The sequence below is a fragment of the Amblyomma maculatum genome, chromosome 2 (genome assembly GCF_055883805.1).
Source record: "Amblyomma maculatum isolate TAMU_Amacu chromosome 2, ASM5588380v1, whole genome shotgun sequence".
Lineage (NCBI taxonomy): Eukaryota > Metazoa > Arthropoda > Arachnida > Ixodida > Ixodidae > Amblyomma > Amblyomma maculatum.
Genome location: NC_139345.1, coordinates 29432397 through 29450088, shown reverse-complemented (window position 1 = coordinate 29450088; position 17692 = coordinate 29432397). Strand labels below are relative to the sequence as shown.

The following is a 17692-nucleotide window of genomic DNA, read 5'->3' as shown; positions in this document are numbered from 1 at the left end:
GGAAGGCATTGTTTGGGGGGGGGGGGGGGGGGGGGGAGAGAGGGGGGTTGGTGCCTTTTCTGTATGCTATGTAGACAGCATTTGAGCATTGCCAAGTGCTTTGCCTGGTGAAATTTGGATGGTAGATTTTGTTGTCAGAGGAAGCAAGCATTTGGCATGCAATGGGCCGTGTAGCTGCTTTGGGAACCAGAATGTGCTCTCCTTACTGTAACTGGCGGCCAGAGCTCTTTCATCGTACTACTAGTCATGGAAGCTCCCACAGGATCTGTGCCAAAATCCAGAACTCTGATTGGTCAAAAAATATATATAGCTTCTGGGACGGATGATTGGTGCAGCCACTTCACCCTCCTGACCTTGACCCTCTGGCAAAGGCCAGCTTGGGCGACAGAGTTCAAATTTGTGCCCCAGCACAGACGAATATGCAGGGTGCACTTTCAGTCATGAATGCACCAAATCATTCAGAGTCTACTGTAGCTGTTTGGTTTTGGTTAATGCAGTGGAAATTATTGTGTTTGTTGTTTTGCAAACAAGCTGGAATTTATAACACATACCCTGAGTATGTGGCTGTAAATTTTTAATTGCACCTGATTTGTTAAGGTAACTAAAACGAATTACATAAATTAAAAATTCCGTAAAGTACCGAGCAAGAGCCCCCCCTAACTTCACTGCTAATTTCACATTTCCGTGCCGTCTGGGAATGATGCCTTACATGATCATCCTTGTGCAGCAGAATTGTTTCTGTCTTTGCAGTGCGGCTATGCGTAACCAAGCTGCTTTGTAGGGGGCACTTCGAAAGAAGTTAAAATATTGGCACAAGAGCAAATACAGTCATATCTCATTAGCACAGACACTTTGGTTATCTAGAGAAACTCGCCATGAAGTGGGTCGTCTATAATAATGAATCATGAAGAAAAAATATTGGAACAATAATGCACTATGATTAAGGTCTACTTTTTTGCTGAGTGGTAGCGAGTGGAATTGAAATTGGACAATTTTTTTGGATCTAGGAACCCATCACGCCAGACACCCTTTTATTGAAATAATAGGGGTGCAACCTTGACCGATCTAAGAGGTCTGTGATAACTCTTAATGGCATATCATGGATAATGAGTCAGCTTCAAGCAACTGAATTTAGCTTCCTACTTTGTACAAACTAAGCAAGAGTTTTCTTCATAGCCATTCATGCAAACAAAAAATGGTAAAGTGCATTGGCTCGGCACACTGCAGTGTAAGGCATGAAACTGCAAAAGAAAGGAGTCATCACTTAAAATTTTTAATTTCGTTCCTGTACTGGCCTGCACTGAAAGTGTAAAAAATGGAAAATGTGCATGTGTGGGGCAGTAGAGATCTTGCTCTCATCACTGTATATTAACGCAACAAAGATACATAGGCTGTAATGGGCTCTGTGCATTTTTTCCTTGTAATGAGCTTCCATAATAATTAGCCTTGAATAGGTTGAGAAAGTGTTACTTGGAAAAACCATCCATAATTTGAGTCATCCATTTTAACGGGGGTCATATTAACAAGGCATCGCCGTTGGCACGTTATGTGTTTAGATAACTGTTGGATTTTTTTTTTTTTTGAATGTGAAGAGGGGAAATGCATTAATGTTGCTTTGAAGAAAAAAAGCTGAAACAGGCATTTCTCAACATGTTCTAAATCTGCGTAAAGGTTCTGGAAAAATTGTGCACAAACGTTAATTTATAAAAGGTTCATTATTTCTTGTTAATTAGGAAATCGTGTGAATTTATAAAACAATGCTGAGACTAATACAAGAACCTGCAGCTCCATGCTGTCCGAATCTTCACAAAGTGTCTTTTCCCTTCATTGAAACTTGCCATAGAAATTAAAAAAAAAAAAAAAAAAAGATGAGCGAAACCTTTCAGATCTGCAGAAGTTAGTGACTGTAAAAATGGGATGGTTTTTATGTGCTTCTTTCACATGGCACCTCCATCTGCCACTAGGTTTCAGACCAAAGTTTGCAGACAGTATGATCGAAGAGCTCTGGTTAATGCCATGCAGTGCGCATGATTACAGACCCTAGGCTTCTGGTACCGAATCTCCTGAAGCCATGCTTCTCTGCATGGAAAGAGTGCAGTCTGCATCACCCTTCTGTGGAGAACTCTAGCAATGTACGCTAGAGATAAAATCTGTCATACTTCACAGCAAGTTGGATGATGTGCTCATGCCTTACGTAACAAACATGGCCTCGAGAGCTTAGCAGGTACATCAAGGTTGATGCAGGCTGTACACTTCCAGCTATCCTTGCCAACTAGAGTGAAGGGGTTGAAACTGGTACAAGTTGCAGGAAAGTTTTCAGAACAGGGAAGTGGTAGAGTGCTCCGTATGGTGTAATCTATAAAAAAAAGTGATGGCTTTATTGTGGGCTTTAAAGCAGGCTCTGCTAAGGCATATGTAGTAACGTGAAATTGCGTGCCTTTTATGCTGTGTTGCGGTGTTAATGGGTGTTTAATTAATTTTACCTTATTTATTTATTATAAGTAAAATGGCTCATATGACTGCCTGTCATTCCTGCAACCTGTGAAGTTTGTTTGATGATGGCTTGCATTACCTGGGTCACCCTGCATATTGTGCCTGTGTAGGGTGAAATGTACTTAAGCAAGCCTTATGAGGTTCAGAATCATTTCTAGCCTTGGAATATGTGTGCACTGAAGTGAGTCTGTGTGAGTAGTCTTTATACTGATGCTTTTGGACTGAAAGAGAATGTACTTGAAAACGAGGATAATTGTTAAATTTTATAGCTATGGTGCTGATTTCTGATTTCATGATAAAATAAGATGAATTGATTTCATGGTTTTGACGCAGGCCCAGGAGGATGTGTCCAAGCACCTGGTGATGATGAAGAACATGCTGTACGGCACCAGTGACACAGAGCCCCAGACTGATATTGTGGTGGCCCAGTTGGCGCAGGAGCTCTACAACACCAACCTGCTGCTGTTGCTGGTGCAGAACCTTTCCAAGATAGACTTCGAGGTGCGGCCACACCTTTTTGGGCTAGAGGAGAATCTCAATGGGTGCCCCACTTGTGTCACTGTTTGCACCTTCAAGAATATGTTGCAGCGAAGGAGGCCGAATGCTGTCTGTTTAGCTACATCAATAATAGTATTGGTAACGAATTCAAAAATCTGCAATCTTGTCCGTGCTACACCTTAATGTTCATCCGCTAAGTCCACTTACATAGCATAGTGACCTGTCCTACTCAGGTGTGTACAGTGATGCTGCTGCTGCTGCACTGCGACAAAGCTTTAATAAGCTGTGACGACCCTTTGCAAGAAAGCCACAGTTGTTTGAAGAACAGAACTGAGTCCTCATGAAATGCGTGTAGAAGCAGCAGCATTGCATCGCATGCTTGAACAAAGCAGTGGCAGCGACTATCTTCATCCAGCCATTAGTACTGTGTCATGCAAAACAGGCACACCACAATGGCTGTGAGCAGGGTAAAGAGTTCCTCAGCCTCTAAGTGGGTTTAATATTGTGGAGCACAACAAGCAGCACATGAGGAATTTTAGTGTCATTCCGTGTTCAGTGCATAATGCAGCAGGCTGTGGGCTTGGTAGGTTTAACTCATGAAACGTATATTTGTGGGTTCTCTGCAGGTGGGTTATTCAGAAAGACGGATGTTGTGGCCATAATAGAGCTGAAATAAAGCACAGCTGTCAACTAAAATTAGCTTGTAGCTCTCAGAAATTGTCTTTACAGTGAAAGACTGTAGTTACGGAATTGGAAGCTATCAGCATCAAAGCCTAGTTCTAAAATTTCCTGAAAAGGCATCACAGACATAGGTAGTTTTAGAATTGAACTCATGGCATGCGCTAGGTGTACTGCAGCCCCACTGCAGCCCCACTGCATTGCCATCAGAGGCAGGTCACTAGCATCAAGAGTGAGGCACTGGCTTGGCACCCAAGTGGCATCGTGTCCTTTGTTGTTTAAAATGACAGCATATAGCCCCTTTTCAAGAAAATCTAGCATCAGCGTTATAAAGCCGACATAAACAAGAAGTCATGACAATGCCTCTGGCTGGGGTTGTGTGATATCACCAGATCGCATGGCATTGTGGTACAATGATACTCTCAGACATCATGTTTAGCTTCTTTGCCATATCCCAGCTATAAAGAAGCACTGTTTGATGCTTTCAGTGTTGTATTCTTAAATATTGCTTACAAGGCAGTCATTGTCCCCCCATGTAGAAGCGCCTCTTCAAGGGCGGATACACTAAAAGTTCATTAATTCGACACTGACGGGAGCGTGGAAAATTGTCAAATTATCCAAACATCATAATATATAATAAACAACAAAAACATAAAAATTACCCTAGCACGACGTACCTCATTTGCCAAAGAAATTTGTAATCGTCAGTTTTTTTGGGCAAATTGAGAGTTGGCAATAGCTCTAATAGCAGCCAAATGCTCCATAGCACATGCACAATGGTGAACTTGTTCATAGAAGTCCTCCAGCATGGAAAGGACTTCTGCGGCTGCTTTTACGGAGCGTGTCGGTGGTTGGGGCAGTTGTTCAGACTCGTCATCGTCCGAATCGTCGTTGTCGCCGCCTTTCACCTCCTGAATCACATCATCTTCAGTCAGCTGCCCGGTAATCGCGACACCATCATCAATAGACACATTTTCAGTAAGCCACATGGCAGACGGCAAGGCATTGTCGAAGCAGGTGTCGTCTTCAGTGGTTGCTGTTGTGTCAACTGTTGCGGCTGACAGTTCTTCTCCGGAGCAGTTCGGCGATACAAAGCCGCTGTCCCGGAAGCAGTTGGCGATGACGGTCACATGCGTGTTGGTCTATTAATATGCCAGAATGATTAAAGCACTGAGAAGCACGAGGTCGTATTTGTTCTCAGCTTTCGTACAGAAGCATGGCTGTGGTATATGTGCTTTCTGTACTTGCATTTGAGGTACTGAATTATGCCCCAGCCCATGGGCTGTGGTGGCATTTGGAGGGACGAACTGAGCTCTATCCACTTCAGGCCAGGCACCTTGCAGTGAGCGTTTCTTGCCTCCAAAACACCGATACAACTGATGCAACCAGGATTGGAAAGTGCTGGATTTCATTCAAGCCTTTCTGTTGGCTTTGTAACCAACAGAAAGGTGCTCTTTCTTTTCCTTTCCTGGAACTGAGAGCAGGCAGGAAAAGGAGCTTGTGGAGGCCTGTCACATTAGGATGCAAGGCAGTGACAAGTACATTGGTGCACCGTCACTATTACTCACCAATAAAGAGGTTAGATTCTTAAGCAGTTGTGTGCGCATGTAGGTAATAAGCGACATAAGTGAAGGTTTGCATGTCTATGGTTGTCATCATCCTTGTAATACTGTGTTGAATCGAAACTTACTTGTTCTCTTGTGAACGTTTGATACTCATGTCATTTGGTTCTTTGGCCGGTCGTTTTCTTCCAGTAAACCTCAGTTAGTCTAGCGCTGTCTCGTGTACTTGTTTCTGTGCCTTTCGCTGGTTCAATATGTTAGATTTGCACCAATTAGTCCAAATGGTCACCATGTAATTTTGTCTTTTTAGCTTCACACTAGCACCGCTCTAAAGCACTTGCACCCTCATTCACCGCAAGTGATACTAAATATTATGCTTCGTTTGTGTGTTATAGAATTGCTCAGTAAACTGAAAAATGTGCACAAAAAGATAAGAAAAAAGCAAGGCATGTCAATGGCAGCACCAATTTTGTAATGTTATGCTTACTGGGGACTTGCTTTAGGGAGCTTTACTTTTGTGTACTTCATGTTCTTCCCCTCTTCTGCTTAGGGCAAGAAAGACGTGGCCCAAATATTCAACAACATCCTGCGGCGGCAAATAGGCACGCGTTCACCAACAGTAGACTACATTTGCACGAAGCCGGAAATCCTCTTTACACTAATTCAGGGGTAAGTATCTGAACCTGCTAGCATGGTTGTGGGTGCTGCAGTTTGGCAGCTGTAGTTGAGATTTGTGATTGCAGTTTAAATTTGGTAATGCTGGAAAGAAGGCCACCTTGAAATCCTAGTGTTCATTGCCAATAAAGCAGTGCTGCAGCTTTTGCAGTTTTATCTTGGCAATTTTTAGCAAGAGGATGTTATTAATAAAGATATCCTACAATGGTATATAAGTTTGTATTCTGAAGCAACATATTTGTACAGGTGGTCTTTGTGAACATTCAAGCCAAATTTAAAAGTTCCACGTGTAACATATTATTTTATTATTTGCGAATAATGTTTTTTAATTGCTCCTTGCAACCCCTTGCAACAGACCAGGGCGATGTCTCGCCACGCATTCTTAACTGCCCCTGCTCGTTGACTTACAGTGGACAGTCTGGGTGCGCCTTCTCATCAGATTCACCCAAGGGTGGAATGGGGCGCTGTTGCAACTTTTTTTTTTTTTTTTTTTTGTGCATTGCCATGCGTTTCTTTTGAGGGGAGGGGGTCACTTTTTATTTTTCTTGATGTATGGGACGGTTGTGCACTATATTTTCTAGTACTCGTTGTAGCACTGCATTATCTGGCACAGTGGCGATGGCACATGGTGTTGCATGTCAAAATCTAAGCAGCACTTCTAGCACAAATATTTTTCTTTTTTCTTTTTTTTTTAATTTTTTCAGGGTTTCCTACCTGGCTCGACCGTGCTGGCGTAATCCTGATTGTTTGAAAAGTTTCTTTTAAGCACAACATTGCATTTGCACGTGCTACTGCTGTCTCACATCTGTGCTAGTGCGTTAGACCAGCAGTATTTTCCTCTCCTATAATAGTCTATAATTTACATCTCAAAAAGATTAAAAACATGATTACTATTCGTTACAATATTGTCGACTGTTGGAATGAATGCCGTTCTTTTGGAGAAGCTGAATGGCATTCATGCACTTTTCAGGAAGCTGGTGTTTGTCGTTTTTGCATCACTAGCAACAATGGTATTGCGCTTTCTGCTGGCTTTGAAGCCGGAACAATCGTTTTTTTTTTTTTCCTAAAAAATAATTTAAATATTTTGAAGTTAGATAATTTTTATGCGGTTATGCTGCTCTGATTTCAATCCTCAGCGTATTCTTACATGCGCTCCGCGTCCGAGAGTGCATGCTGCCGCCGCTCAAAGGGCTTCGAGATCTCAATAGAGCCCTGAGCTCCTCCATTGACTCGATAGACTATTGACTCAATAGCCATTGAAACAGCCAATGTAGCAGTGCTCAAGTTCCTTTGAGTCGATAGACTATCGATTCGAGGGCCTTCAAAATGCCTGTGTGACAGGGGCATAAGTTCAAGCCCGTCTAGTACATTGCTCCTAATTGCATAAATACGATCTGCCAGAAAGTCAGTCTGATGGAATACAATGTTCTAGCTGTCGCACTCATTGTGTGAGCTTGGCTGCTGCTGCAATACTTCCCTCATGGCATTATTTATTTTCGCTAGGTGATGTAAGTTTAGGGTGAGTGTTTGCAGCTGCGATAATGATGAGAAGTGGATTGAGTGCCAGAAGAAGTATTGCCTCACCCTGTTCTTTTTGTGTTTTTTTGGGGGGCAGGTACGAGAAGCAGGACATAGCGCTCAACTGCGGTACCATGCTGCGGGAGTGCGCACGATATGAGGCCCTGGCAAAGATCATTCTCTACTCTGACCACTTCTACAACTTCTTCAAGTATGTCGAGGTGTCTACATTTGACATCGCTTCCGATGCCTTCTCCACGTTCAAGGTCAGTCACTAACATAACATTCTAGAATCAACTGTCATGCCTTGCTTATTTTCCCCTGCTTGAAATCGTGTACAGTATATACAACGAACATGGATGTAGCAAATTATTACGTAAAACAAACTAAAATCAGTTTGCTTCGTCTTTGCTTTATTTTTATGGGAGTTCTATCTTTATAACGCAAAAAAAATTTTTTTCAAGATTTCATGCTTGGTTGAGTATAACGATTTATTTTTTTTATTTTTTTTATTTTTTTATTTATTTATTTTTTTTTTTCGCATTCAAATAGCGAAAATCGCTTGAATAGGCCGCTGCAGAAGTGTTTATGTTGACTGCGCATTTGCATGCCGCGCCATTTAGTGGCGGAAATAAAAGCTAGTACCACAGCCCATGACCTCCGAGATCACACACACCGCATTGTGATCTCAGATGTCATGAATGGGCACGAGTGGCGCCACTCGAGTCGGGCCGTGCAGCGGCTGACAGACATGTCAGTACCATTGCCTTGTCACACTGCTGGCGCTTCCCAATGTTACGGTCTAGGACTTCGTCACTGGTGATGACACCTGAACTAACCAACCAAGGAATCATCAATCAGCTGATTCCCGAATATGATGCGAGTGATGACTATGACTGAGAACCGGGAAGAGAAGAGGGAGCTCTAAACAGTGCAGAAGCCACCGACATGGCCACAATTGCGCCGTTTTTTTTAAATAAATCTGTTTGTACAAAGGAGTACCATCAACCGTCTTTGCTGCATTTGCCTCCATGGCATGCTTCGCCTTTCATGCTTAATGACTTTGATGGCTGCACCCGGAAGAAAAGGCCAGTTTCGTCAGCATTGTAAATGTCACAAGGCTCATACCCCTCAATTGTAGCCGATAGTGTAGCCTTTCAATTGTCGACTGTTTCTAAGTTGACACTTGCTGCTTCTTCGCTTATTGTCTTATAAGCGATGCCATGCCTCTTTCAAAAACGGTCACTCCAGCCGTTCGACGCCGCGAAGTTTGTGATACCCAATCTGTCGGCTATGTCCATCACCTTCTCGCGCAGAATGCTCTCATGGAAGTTGACACCAGCAGTGCGAGCTTGCTTAGACCAGGTGCTTGACGCCACGAGCCTACTTTGCCTTCGGGCTGAAAAGTGCGGCATTCCCTTCTAATTCGGCATGCTTCGAGATGATGCTGTTAAGCGTAGAGGGTGGCAGACCAAGGTCTTTTGCAATATCCACTCTCTTCCGCGCTTGCTGCCTGTCGAGTGCATTCAGTATGGCTAGCTTTTCCTCAAGGAGAAGCGCCTTCCGCTTGCCATCGAAGCACAGCAAAGATGTTACTTTAAGACGTTACTTTGACAGTTCGACTTCAACTGTGAAAGAAGAAAAAAATGTGAATTTGAGGTTATGGTGGCATAACGAATCGATGGTATGGCCATCTATCTTGTGCCAGCCTCTCCAACTCTCGTGCGACTTCTTGTCGGCAAGTTCCGTAGCGAAGCATGGCCAAGACTTGTCAAAAGCCAAAATAGCGGCTGGTGCGCGTTACTAGGGCAGATTCAGAGAGCCAGGTTGCGACGTAACAGTGGGGGTTCCTAATAGTACATGGCATCCTATGAGAGCTATGCCAAGACCGGATGAAAACAGCCAGGAAAATGCAGCAGTGAAGAACGTAACAATGGGGTTCTACTGTATTCATTTTTGCTCTCCAACACGGAACGAGAGGCGAGATTTCGTGTTTATACCGAGCTTTTAATTTAAAAATTGTACGTTTTTGCTCCTCTGTATTGTCTATATTAGTGTGCATTTTTTTTTATTAGCCGACTTATTTGCAGGAATTTGGGTGCATACTTTTAAACATCGGATATAAGAACAAATTTTTGGCGCCCTGTTCTACTTTGCTATAACAAAATTCGACTGTACTGAGTTTTCAGCCCAGATAATGGCATATAGGAAAACCTCATTTATTTATTTTTTTTATTCAGAAGTAAAGTGTTATCCTGAAAAATGTTATTCAAACTGCCTCATTGTAGCTGTTGAATGAGTGAAGAACGCTTTTGATATTTTCACTTCATGTTTCGGCATATGGTATGGACAGTACCTTTTTTTGTGTGTGTGCTTGCTGAATTCAGTCCACATTGGCATTGTCCTTCGCGCAAAAGAAATTTTGCAATAAATTTGTTTTGTTGACGGCAATGGAAAAGCCAGGAGCTCTGCTACCTTGCTTTCGATGCTTCGTCCCCTACACCATACACCACTGCACTGTGGAGAAGTCTTCTTGCCGCCATGTTCTTTATTTTCATGCTGAGCTCCCTAGACTGTGCTCACTTGTATCTAAGCAGGAGCTGCAGCTTTAGCTGGGGACATGTTGCAGGAAGCTGCAGTTTGATGCTTTGTGACTCACCAGGGCTCATTTTTAACCCACAGGAGCTGCTCACACGTCACAAGATGGTGTGTGCGGAGTTTCTCGAGCAGAACTATGAAAAAGTGTTCTCTCACTACCAGAACCTCCTCAACTCTGAAAACTATGTCACGAGGAGGCAGTCTCTCAAGGTAACTGCTCTGTTTATCGCTGATTTGAGGGCAGGGCCCTGTCCTACTTAATTAAAGTGGTAGGGGATGAATATTATAATTTCTCTATGCTTCTAGAGCACATGAAAAATACTGCAAAAAATTTTTTATTTTTTTTTATTATTCACTTTTATCACCAACCTAAGAGAGCGGGTTACTGAAGCTGCAGGTCACTAACTGGTGCATAATAAAATGGTATTGCGGTGCATTCTTTGGAGCCACGAAGTCATGTATGAAAACAAAATAGCTTTGTGCAGTATTGTATCATATTTCGAACTCGTGTAAAAAGAGCTTATATAGAATAGTACACAACCCAATCTGCGAACTAGCCCGTAAAAAAAAAAATGGTTTACTTCTTACATTTTCAAAATGCGGGCAGGTTTTACAGTGGCAAGAATGGACTTTTGAGTGCCGCTAGACTGCGTGCTCAGGGTATATAGCATTCGAAATGGCCTAGCATGACATTGCCTTGGCAGTTTGTTTAGACTGTTGACAGAAACAATCCACAAGTTAGATGAACGCAGTTTGTTTAGACTGTTGACAGAAACAATCCACAAGTTAGATGAACACCGCAATGTTGAACAAAAGATGGGCAAGTTAGTTAAATGTCATAGGTGAGCTGGTTGGTTGGATGAAAGGGTGGGGAAAAGGCAGTATGGCATGTTCAATCCATATTCCTAAGGAGATTTTTGGTAAAATTTATTAGGAAACTACTTTTATGAAGCTGCATTTACTTGAAATCATTATTACACTGTGCATATTGCTCTGGAACTTAAAGTTTTCTGAAAAATGAAGCAAAACAGAACTCTGGCTGCTGCCATTGCATCAAGACAGCTGATGGCCAAAATTTCTTCCGTGGCACTGTGCTCATCTCGCTGTTGTCTGCTTTGCCTTAGTGAGAAAATGCGTGATTTGGTTGCAGCTTCTAGGTGAGCTCCTGCTGGATAGGCACAACTTCAGCATTATGACGCGGTACATCAGCAATCCAGAGAATCTGAAGCTCATGATGAACATGCTCAAGGAGAAGAGCCGTAATATCCAGTTTGAAGCCTTCCACGTGTTCAAGGTGAGAGCCCCCCTGCCTGTGATGTGCGGTTTTTAGCTGCTGCTGCTGCTGCTGCTTTTGTGTTTGCATAAAAAAACCGAAGGAAAATCAATGTGATCTGCCCCCTAATACTCGTGCATTAAGCTGACACAACTCCCACTTCTGTTGGACAGCACAGTAGTGGTTTGTGCTTACTAGCAAAAGAGTTGTTACACACCCTTTACCTCTCTGTAGTTCACACTACCACATTTACCTTTAGTTGCAAGCTGCACTTTTACTCTTGCATTTGTTCTTTTTGTCTTGCCTTGTTTTCTCGAATCCACATAGTCACAGCCTTGTTTAGAGCTGTGGTTTTGCTGCTTCTCGGTCCATGATGTCGACTTATTAGGTAGCGGAGCAGCACTCCATTATTTTCTCTCCCCCTCTCCCAGGTAACACGTGTTCTGTAAAACGTTGCTGCCGGTAGTGTATGCGAATATGGCTGTGTGAATACAGTCGAACCCAGATATATCGAACTCGAAGGGGATCGCGAAATACTTCGATATATCGATAATTCAATACAAAAAAATCAGCTTGAGACGCCTCTTGAGATCATGAAAAATGATACTGTATTCGTCGCAATAATCAACCCACTCGCAAAATGAACCCACCCCCCACTTTTGCCCCCGAGAATATGAAAAAAAAGCGTTCGGTGCCGCGTCTCTCCGTTTCGACCGTCGTATCCACAGCTCATTTATTGGCAGCGTGGCAAGATGCTACGCAGCGACTATAATGTCATGGCGTGTTTATCTTTTGACTATACTTTTGATGTTAGCCCCTGCAGTGGCAGGGAGCGAACTTGGCAGAGTGCCCGTGATGGCATGATTGCACAAGCTTAGTTCGATTATCACGTCGCACTTGGGGCGGGCGTAGTCCACTGCCACAAAATTATTGGAAAGCGTGATAGCTGCAAATGCCGTCTGAAGCGAGCAGTGCTAAAAGTCGGTGTCATGATCGCAACTGACTGCATGCTTTCGTTGATTCAGTGATGTAAGAATGTGGATGACTCTCACAAAAAGAAAAAAAGAAAGAACTACTGCTTCTTAACGCCCGCAGCCGCCATAGCTTATGCTGCGCCGCATGTTCCGCACAAGGACGACTCTCGCAAAAGGAAAAAAAAAAAAAAACATTGCTGCTGCTTAACGTCCGCAGCCGCACGTTCAGCACGACGGCAAGAATAAACGACTCTTTCAAAAATTAAAAAGAAAAAAAATAACTTCCGCTTCTTGGCATCCGCAGCCGACGTAGCTTACGCACGTTCAGCATGACAACACGAGATGCGCATCGCACGTCAGCCGCGCGCGCATAGCGTTCACAACACACACACACACACTGGAGAAAGCGTCAGCCACGGGGCCGCGGGCTGAGCTGGCGTGTCCGCGCATTGCGTGGTGCGTGCTGCTGCGAACGAAGGCGGGGAAAGAGAGCGGAAGGGGAGAGATAAAGCTAGGCTGAAGAGTGGGCACACCCTTGTCCTTGGCTCTATCGCGTTTTTCCCCTCTCCCAAAACCAGGGCTGCATTGCTTCCCTCACATTCCTTCACGCACATGGCTTGCAAATGTCACGTGCTGGCACGCGGCAGTAGTTATCGCAGATGCGCGCCTTTGGGAAAAGGGCGCGGTGCTGTCCTATAAAGCCCCTCTGCCCTAGACCAGCTGTCACCGAACTGTGCCCTCTCATTCCTTCCGCGCATGGCTTGAAAACGTCACGGGGCAAACGGCCGAGGGTGATGCGATTGTCTTTGAGGAAGGTGAACCGTCCAATGCATGGGGTGAAATTGAGTTCAATATACGACGCAGCTTTCCTATACTTTTACATGGAATTTTGAAGGGGATATTCCGCGAGTTCAATATAATCAAAATTCGCATTATCCGGGTTCGGCTGTATGGCTATTTTTTAAGGTGCAGAAACCGTTGAATTTAAAAATTTGTGTAACGCATGAAGAGGAGGCTTAATAAATGTGCATTTTTAGGCATATAAGTTTGAAGAAAGAAATGTGTTGCAGCAAAAAATTTTAATTGGTTAAATTAAGATTTTAGGGGGAAATTGAACGAAACTTGTAGAAATATCATCAGAGTCAATTATAACAATACTATTTGGAACAACATATCGGTTATAAAGATAGACTAGCATAGTACTGTTTATTTTCTTTGGCAACATAAACCACTGTTAACAGTGCTGTGGTAGCTCACTCTCAGTTATAACAATTAACTCTCGAACAAAAACACAGATAGGCTATGTGCATGCATGCAGAGCTGACTGATGGTTCTAGTTGATGCAGCAGAAATGAAAACACCAAGTTACCACACACAGAAACACCAGGCGTGCTGTAAATGCATGCATGCCGCAGCAGTGCAGCGGAAGAGAAAAGACTAAGGCTTTCTGACTTTTCCCTGCACAAAGGCAGAGGAGAAGGCACCTGTAACTCTGTTCCAAAGAGTTCGTGAATGTTCCTGAGGGCGCGCCACTTGTAGAAAATGCGCTAGGGTGCTGGCGCCAATGCTTTGCAGCGTTAGTCACAGGAGCACGTGCATCGTAAGCACACGTGCTTCATTTGGTTTTTTTTTCCCCATTGACTGATTACTGTCACCATTCCCTCGGCCTGCAAGCTCATTGAATTTCTCATCAATAATTGCATCTGAAAAGTGGGCTCTGTTCAGGAGGCCAGTGACGCAGCGATGGCGGTAGTTTGTCATTGGTGAATTGTGACAATGGTGGCATGTTTGGACTCGGAAGAATTTTGAACATTGATGATGCTGTCATGAAAAATGAAGACCTCAATGAAGAGTTGATCACCGCATCTGTCATTGGCATGAACAGTAGCGAACACAAACCTATGCAAGTTGAGTCTCTAAGTGAGTTGAGTTCAGTAGCTTGGGGGGCTTCATTTTATTTTAATCACCAACTCGGGTGTGTGCACCTTGACGTGATTGATTGCCCTTCCCTATCAATTGGAGCGAGCTTGATCATGTCCGAAATAATGAGTTTCTGATGCCGTGGGCATCGGCGAGGACTCCGGAAAATTATCCAGATTTCATAATTAATAGAGACCGAATTAACACTATTTCACTGTATAGTTTTGATGCTGGTACCTCAGTTACCATTGGGAATGCGGACTCTACTTCAACACCTCAGCCTGGAAAAGCTGAGGGAATGGAGAAAAACTATCTCCTTGCTGAGGTACTTCATTTTTGAATGATGATAACTTTGAAGTATTGTTAGATGGGAAGTAAACTGATTTGGTTTGATTAGAAATTTATCGCCAGCTCCAGCAGTCACCATTCAGGACATGGTTAGCCTTTCAATGATTACCATCAGTCATGTTGTTGCTACTGGCACGCAGAGAATGATGGTAAATCAAGTCTGGTCACGTAACTGCTCTCAAAGCACAGTGGTTGTTCCTGTGGGAGAACATGTGCTCTTGGTTGGCATGATTTTGTGCTGCTCCTCACTGCTCAGCGCCCAGTGGAATGTGCCATAAGACTAGGTTTTCCGTTGAAGGAGCCCTTAACGCTGTCTTATTAATAATGTTGAATGAAGTGATTTTTAGAGCAACTACACAATGAATAATCAGCTTTAAAGTACATTGAAAATATAGCAAGCCAAATAAAATTTTGAAATTTACTTGAATTAACTGAAAGTGCGATTTATCGGAGTTTATCATTGCACAGCTGCATGTGTCGAGACATGATGAACTGGAACGGGCTGGGCTAATTTTTATAGGGATAACACATCGAAGGTCTGGGTGACAGAACGAATAATTAGACACCTGATCAGACAATGACGGGTGGGAACCGGCCGAAACGAAACAGGGTGGGAGATCAGTCCATTAGCAGGCATCTTACCGGCTGCAGTGAATGTTTGACTTGCTGTTGCCTGTAGAATGGGATGGTGATGCAGTTGCTGCCACATGCAGGTGTTTGTGGCCAACCCAAACAAGCCAAAGCCTATCTTGGACATACTTCTGCGCAACAAAGACAAGTTGGTAGACTTTTTGAGCAAGTTCCACACGGACCGGTCGGATGACGAGCAGTTCAATGACGAGAAGGCCTACCTCATCAAGCAGATTCGGGAGCTGAAGCCTTTGGAAGGCGACTCTGCTGCCGCACAAAGCCCCCAGGGCCCACAGCACTGAGCCACGGGTTGGGGGGGTCTAATGGGCCGAGTCTGGCACTCGGGGCAGGATGTGCTGATGTTGCTGCTATTGCCACTCAATTACTACGCCTGGTTTCAGAGAGCTGTCCCTGCTGCCACAAGGGCACTCGAGGAACGGCGGTCTCTCCTCCTCTGCTTCTACTGTGTTAGGGGGCGTCCGAGGGACATTGTTTGTTGCAGGCCGCTTTATAGAATACTGTTACCATTCCGTGCTTTCAGAGAGCACACTCGGGATGTTGTACGCATTGGCCACGCTTAACAGAAGGAATTGCTTGTTTGCTGTAACGACTAGATTAGTTGCCGATGTGACTACATTGTTGTGGCACTTGTTTGCAGGCCATTGCCATTAGTTTTTGTTTTATATTCTACATTGGCCATGCGTGTAGTGGGCTCGAATTTCCTTACCCTTTTTATAAAACGGCCATTGTCACTGGCCACAGACCAGAAAGATCAGATGGAAACATAGCACTGGCTGAGTAGCGTTACAAGTAACCTGTGAGGTGCAAGTTGTACTGTGGCAGAAAAAAAAATTTAGTTTGTTCAAGTAGCTGCATAGCTGCAGCTTAAGCTTAATGCTTCAGGAGTGCTTGGCGATTCCTTTTCTTAACTTTTTGATTATAGCCAGTGATTTTATGTCAATGAGGGAATGGCCAGGCACTAGCTACATGCACGTATCAATTTGCAATCTTGAATGGGCACTGCCAGCATTTTCACAACCAGGGAGGTGCAGCATAGAAGTCATCTGAAGAGAAAGAACTGCTTGAGGACGAGTATGTGGGGCAATTTGTTTAGCCGTCTTGCGCCAGGTTTAGAGTGAAAGCGTGAGACACCCTCATTTGCAACGATGCCACTGCACCCGGGCAGCAGCGAGCGTCCTCCATCGATGCCTCCCACTGCCCCTTGCCCCTCTTATCATTCAGGCACACTGCCGCCAAGCATTCAGCAGGGTGTGGACAAATGGCTGGGCACTGCGCCGTGTTTTTGTGCGTCAACTGGATGTCAGCTTCTCGAGTCGAGTCTCCTACTGCTTTCTCATTTGGCGACACAAGCACGCCAGCAACAAACAGTGCTGAGAATCCATGTTGTGGTGCCTATGCGTAGATGTGGGATAACCACTTGTCTGCGGGTCCTTCATTGAGCTGTCTTCGGAGCAGGTCATTTATGCAAGTTGCATCTGTCAAGGGTCCAGTTGGAGGAGGGCTGTTGTGTTCCGTTTCCCCCTTTGCCCCCCCACTTGTGTTCTGGCAGCATGGTGGGTTTCAGAATAAAGGCCATAGGTTGCAGCTTCATTTCACGAAGCCCATGCACATTTGTTATGCAGACTGGTAACCCCGTATTTATGAAGCCGTGGCAGTCATCCCTGACACTCTGTTATGTGCCTGTTACCACAGTGGCTTTGAGCCTCGGAGCCTTTGTATTTTACCCCAGTATGCTTGTAATAATGCAGAGCTTGGTTAATGGGACAGGGTAAATCGCATGCTATACACCTCTGCAAAAGAATAGAGCCCCTAAAAGGCTATAGCTGCTGCCATTAAAAAAATTGGCCGGTGGGAAGTAGCAACTGTCAGCAGAGCAGACTGTGTCTATTTCTCTCCTTTTTTTTTCTTTTTTTCGTTGTTCCCTCCAGCTTGTTAGGCAGTGTTGTCATGTCACGTCTTAGTGGGCCCACCAGTCTGTTGCTGGACTTCAACAGACTGGCCAGCCTCATGTGCGGCACTGAGTGGCCTCCGAGAACCAGGAGGAAAAGCTACACTGTGAGATGGTGCAGATTTTAAAGAAACTGCGAATAATATTTATATCGCACATAGTTCCGTTCATAAATAAAAGGCCAAAACATGTGTGATTATTGTTTATTTTTTAGGACCCACTGTGTGCACACTACACACTGTCGCCTCGGCTGATGGCACCTACACGACAGTACCGCACCATTGCACTCGTTGCTTTTCTTGTTCGTATGTACTATATAACTAGGCACTGAAAATTTGCAGCTGCAAGACCATGCTTCTAAATGAGCATTATTGAATTTGTGACATTCTTCCATATGCAGCCTAGAGTACATTTTCTTCAAAGTGGTTAAATGCCACTAATGTTTGCACATGGTCATCTGCTTATATAGTAGTCACAAATGCATCCTTAGTGGGATACTGCCGTTTGACATACAGCAAGGAATTGTAATTGTAAAAATATTAGTGCCAGTCGAGTG

At 44.1% G+C, this 17692-nt stretch overlaps 1 protein-coding gene across 1 annotated transcript in view; it reads left to right on the top strand.

The window, feature by feature from the left end:
- Positions 1 to 17332, top strand: part of Mo25 (calcium binding protein Mo25) — a 28762-nt gene extending 11430 nt beyond the window's left edge. Inside the window, exons 3-8 of the mRNA XM_084593650.1 lie at positions 2827 to 2994; positions 5782 to 5900; positions 7522 to 7690; positions 10107 to 10232; positions 11173 to 11316; positions 15251 to 17332. Of these exons, the coding sequence (XP_084449776.1) occupies positions 2827 to 2994; positions 5782 to 5900; positions 7522 to 7690; positions 10107 to 10232; positions 11173 to 11316; positions 15251 to 15469 (945 nt within the window). The 3' untranslated portion in view covers positions 15470 to 17332. The remainder of the gene's footprint in view (positions 1 to 2826; positions 2995 to 5781; positions 5901 to 7521; positions 7691 to 10106; positions 10233 to 11172; positions 11317 to 15250) is intronic.
- The last annotated feature ends 360 nt before the right edge of the window (positions 17333 to 17692 follow it).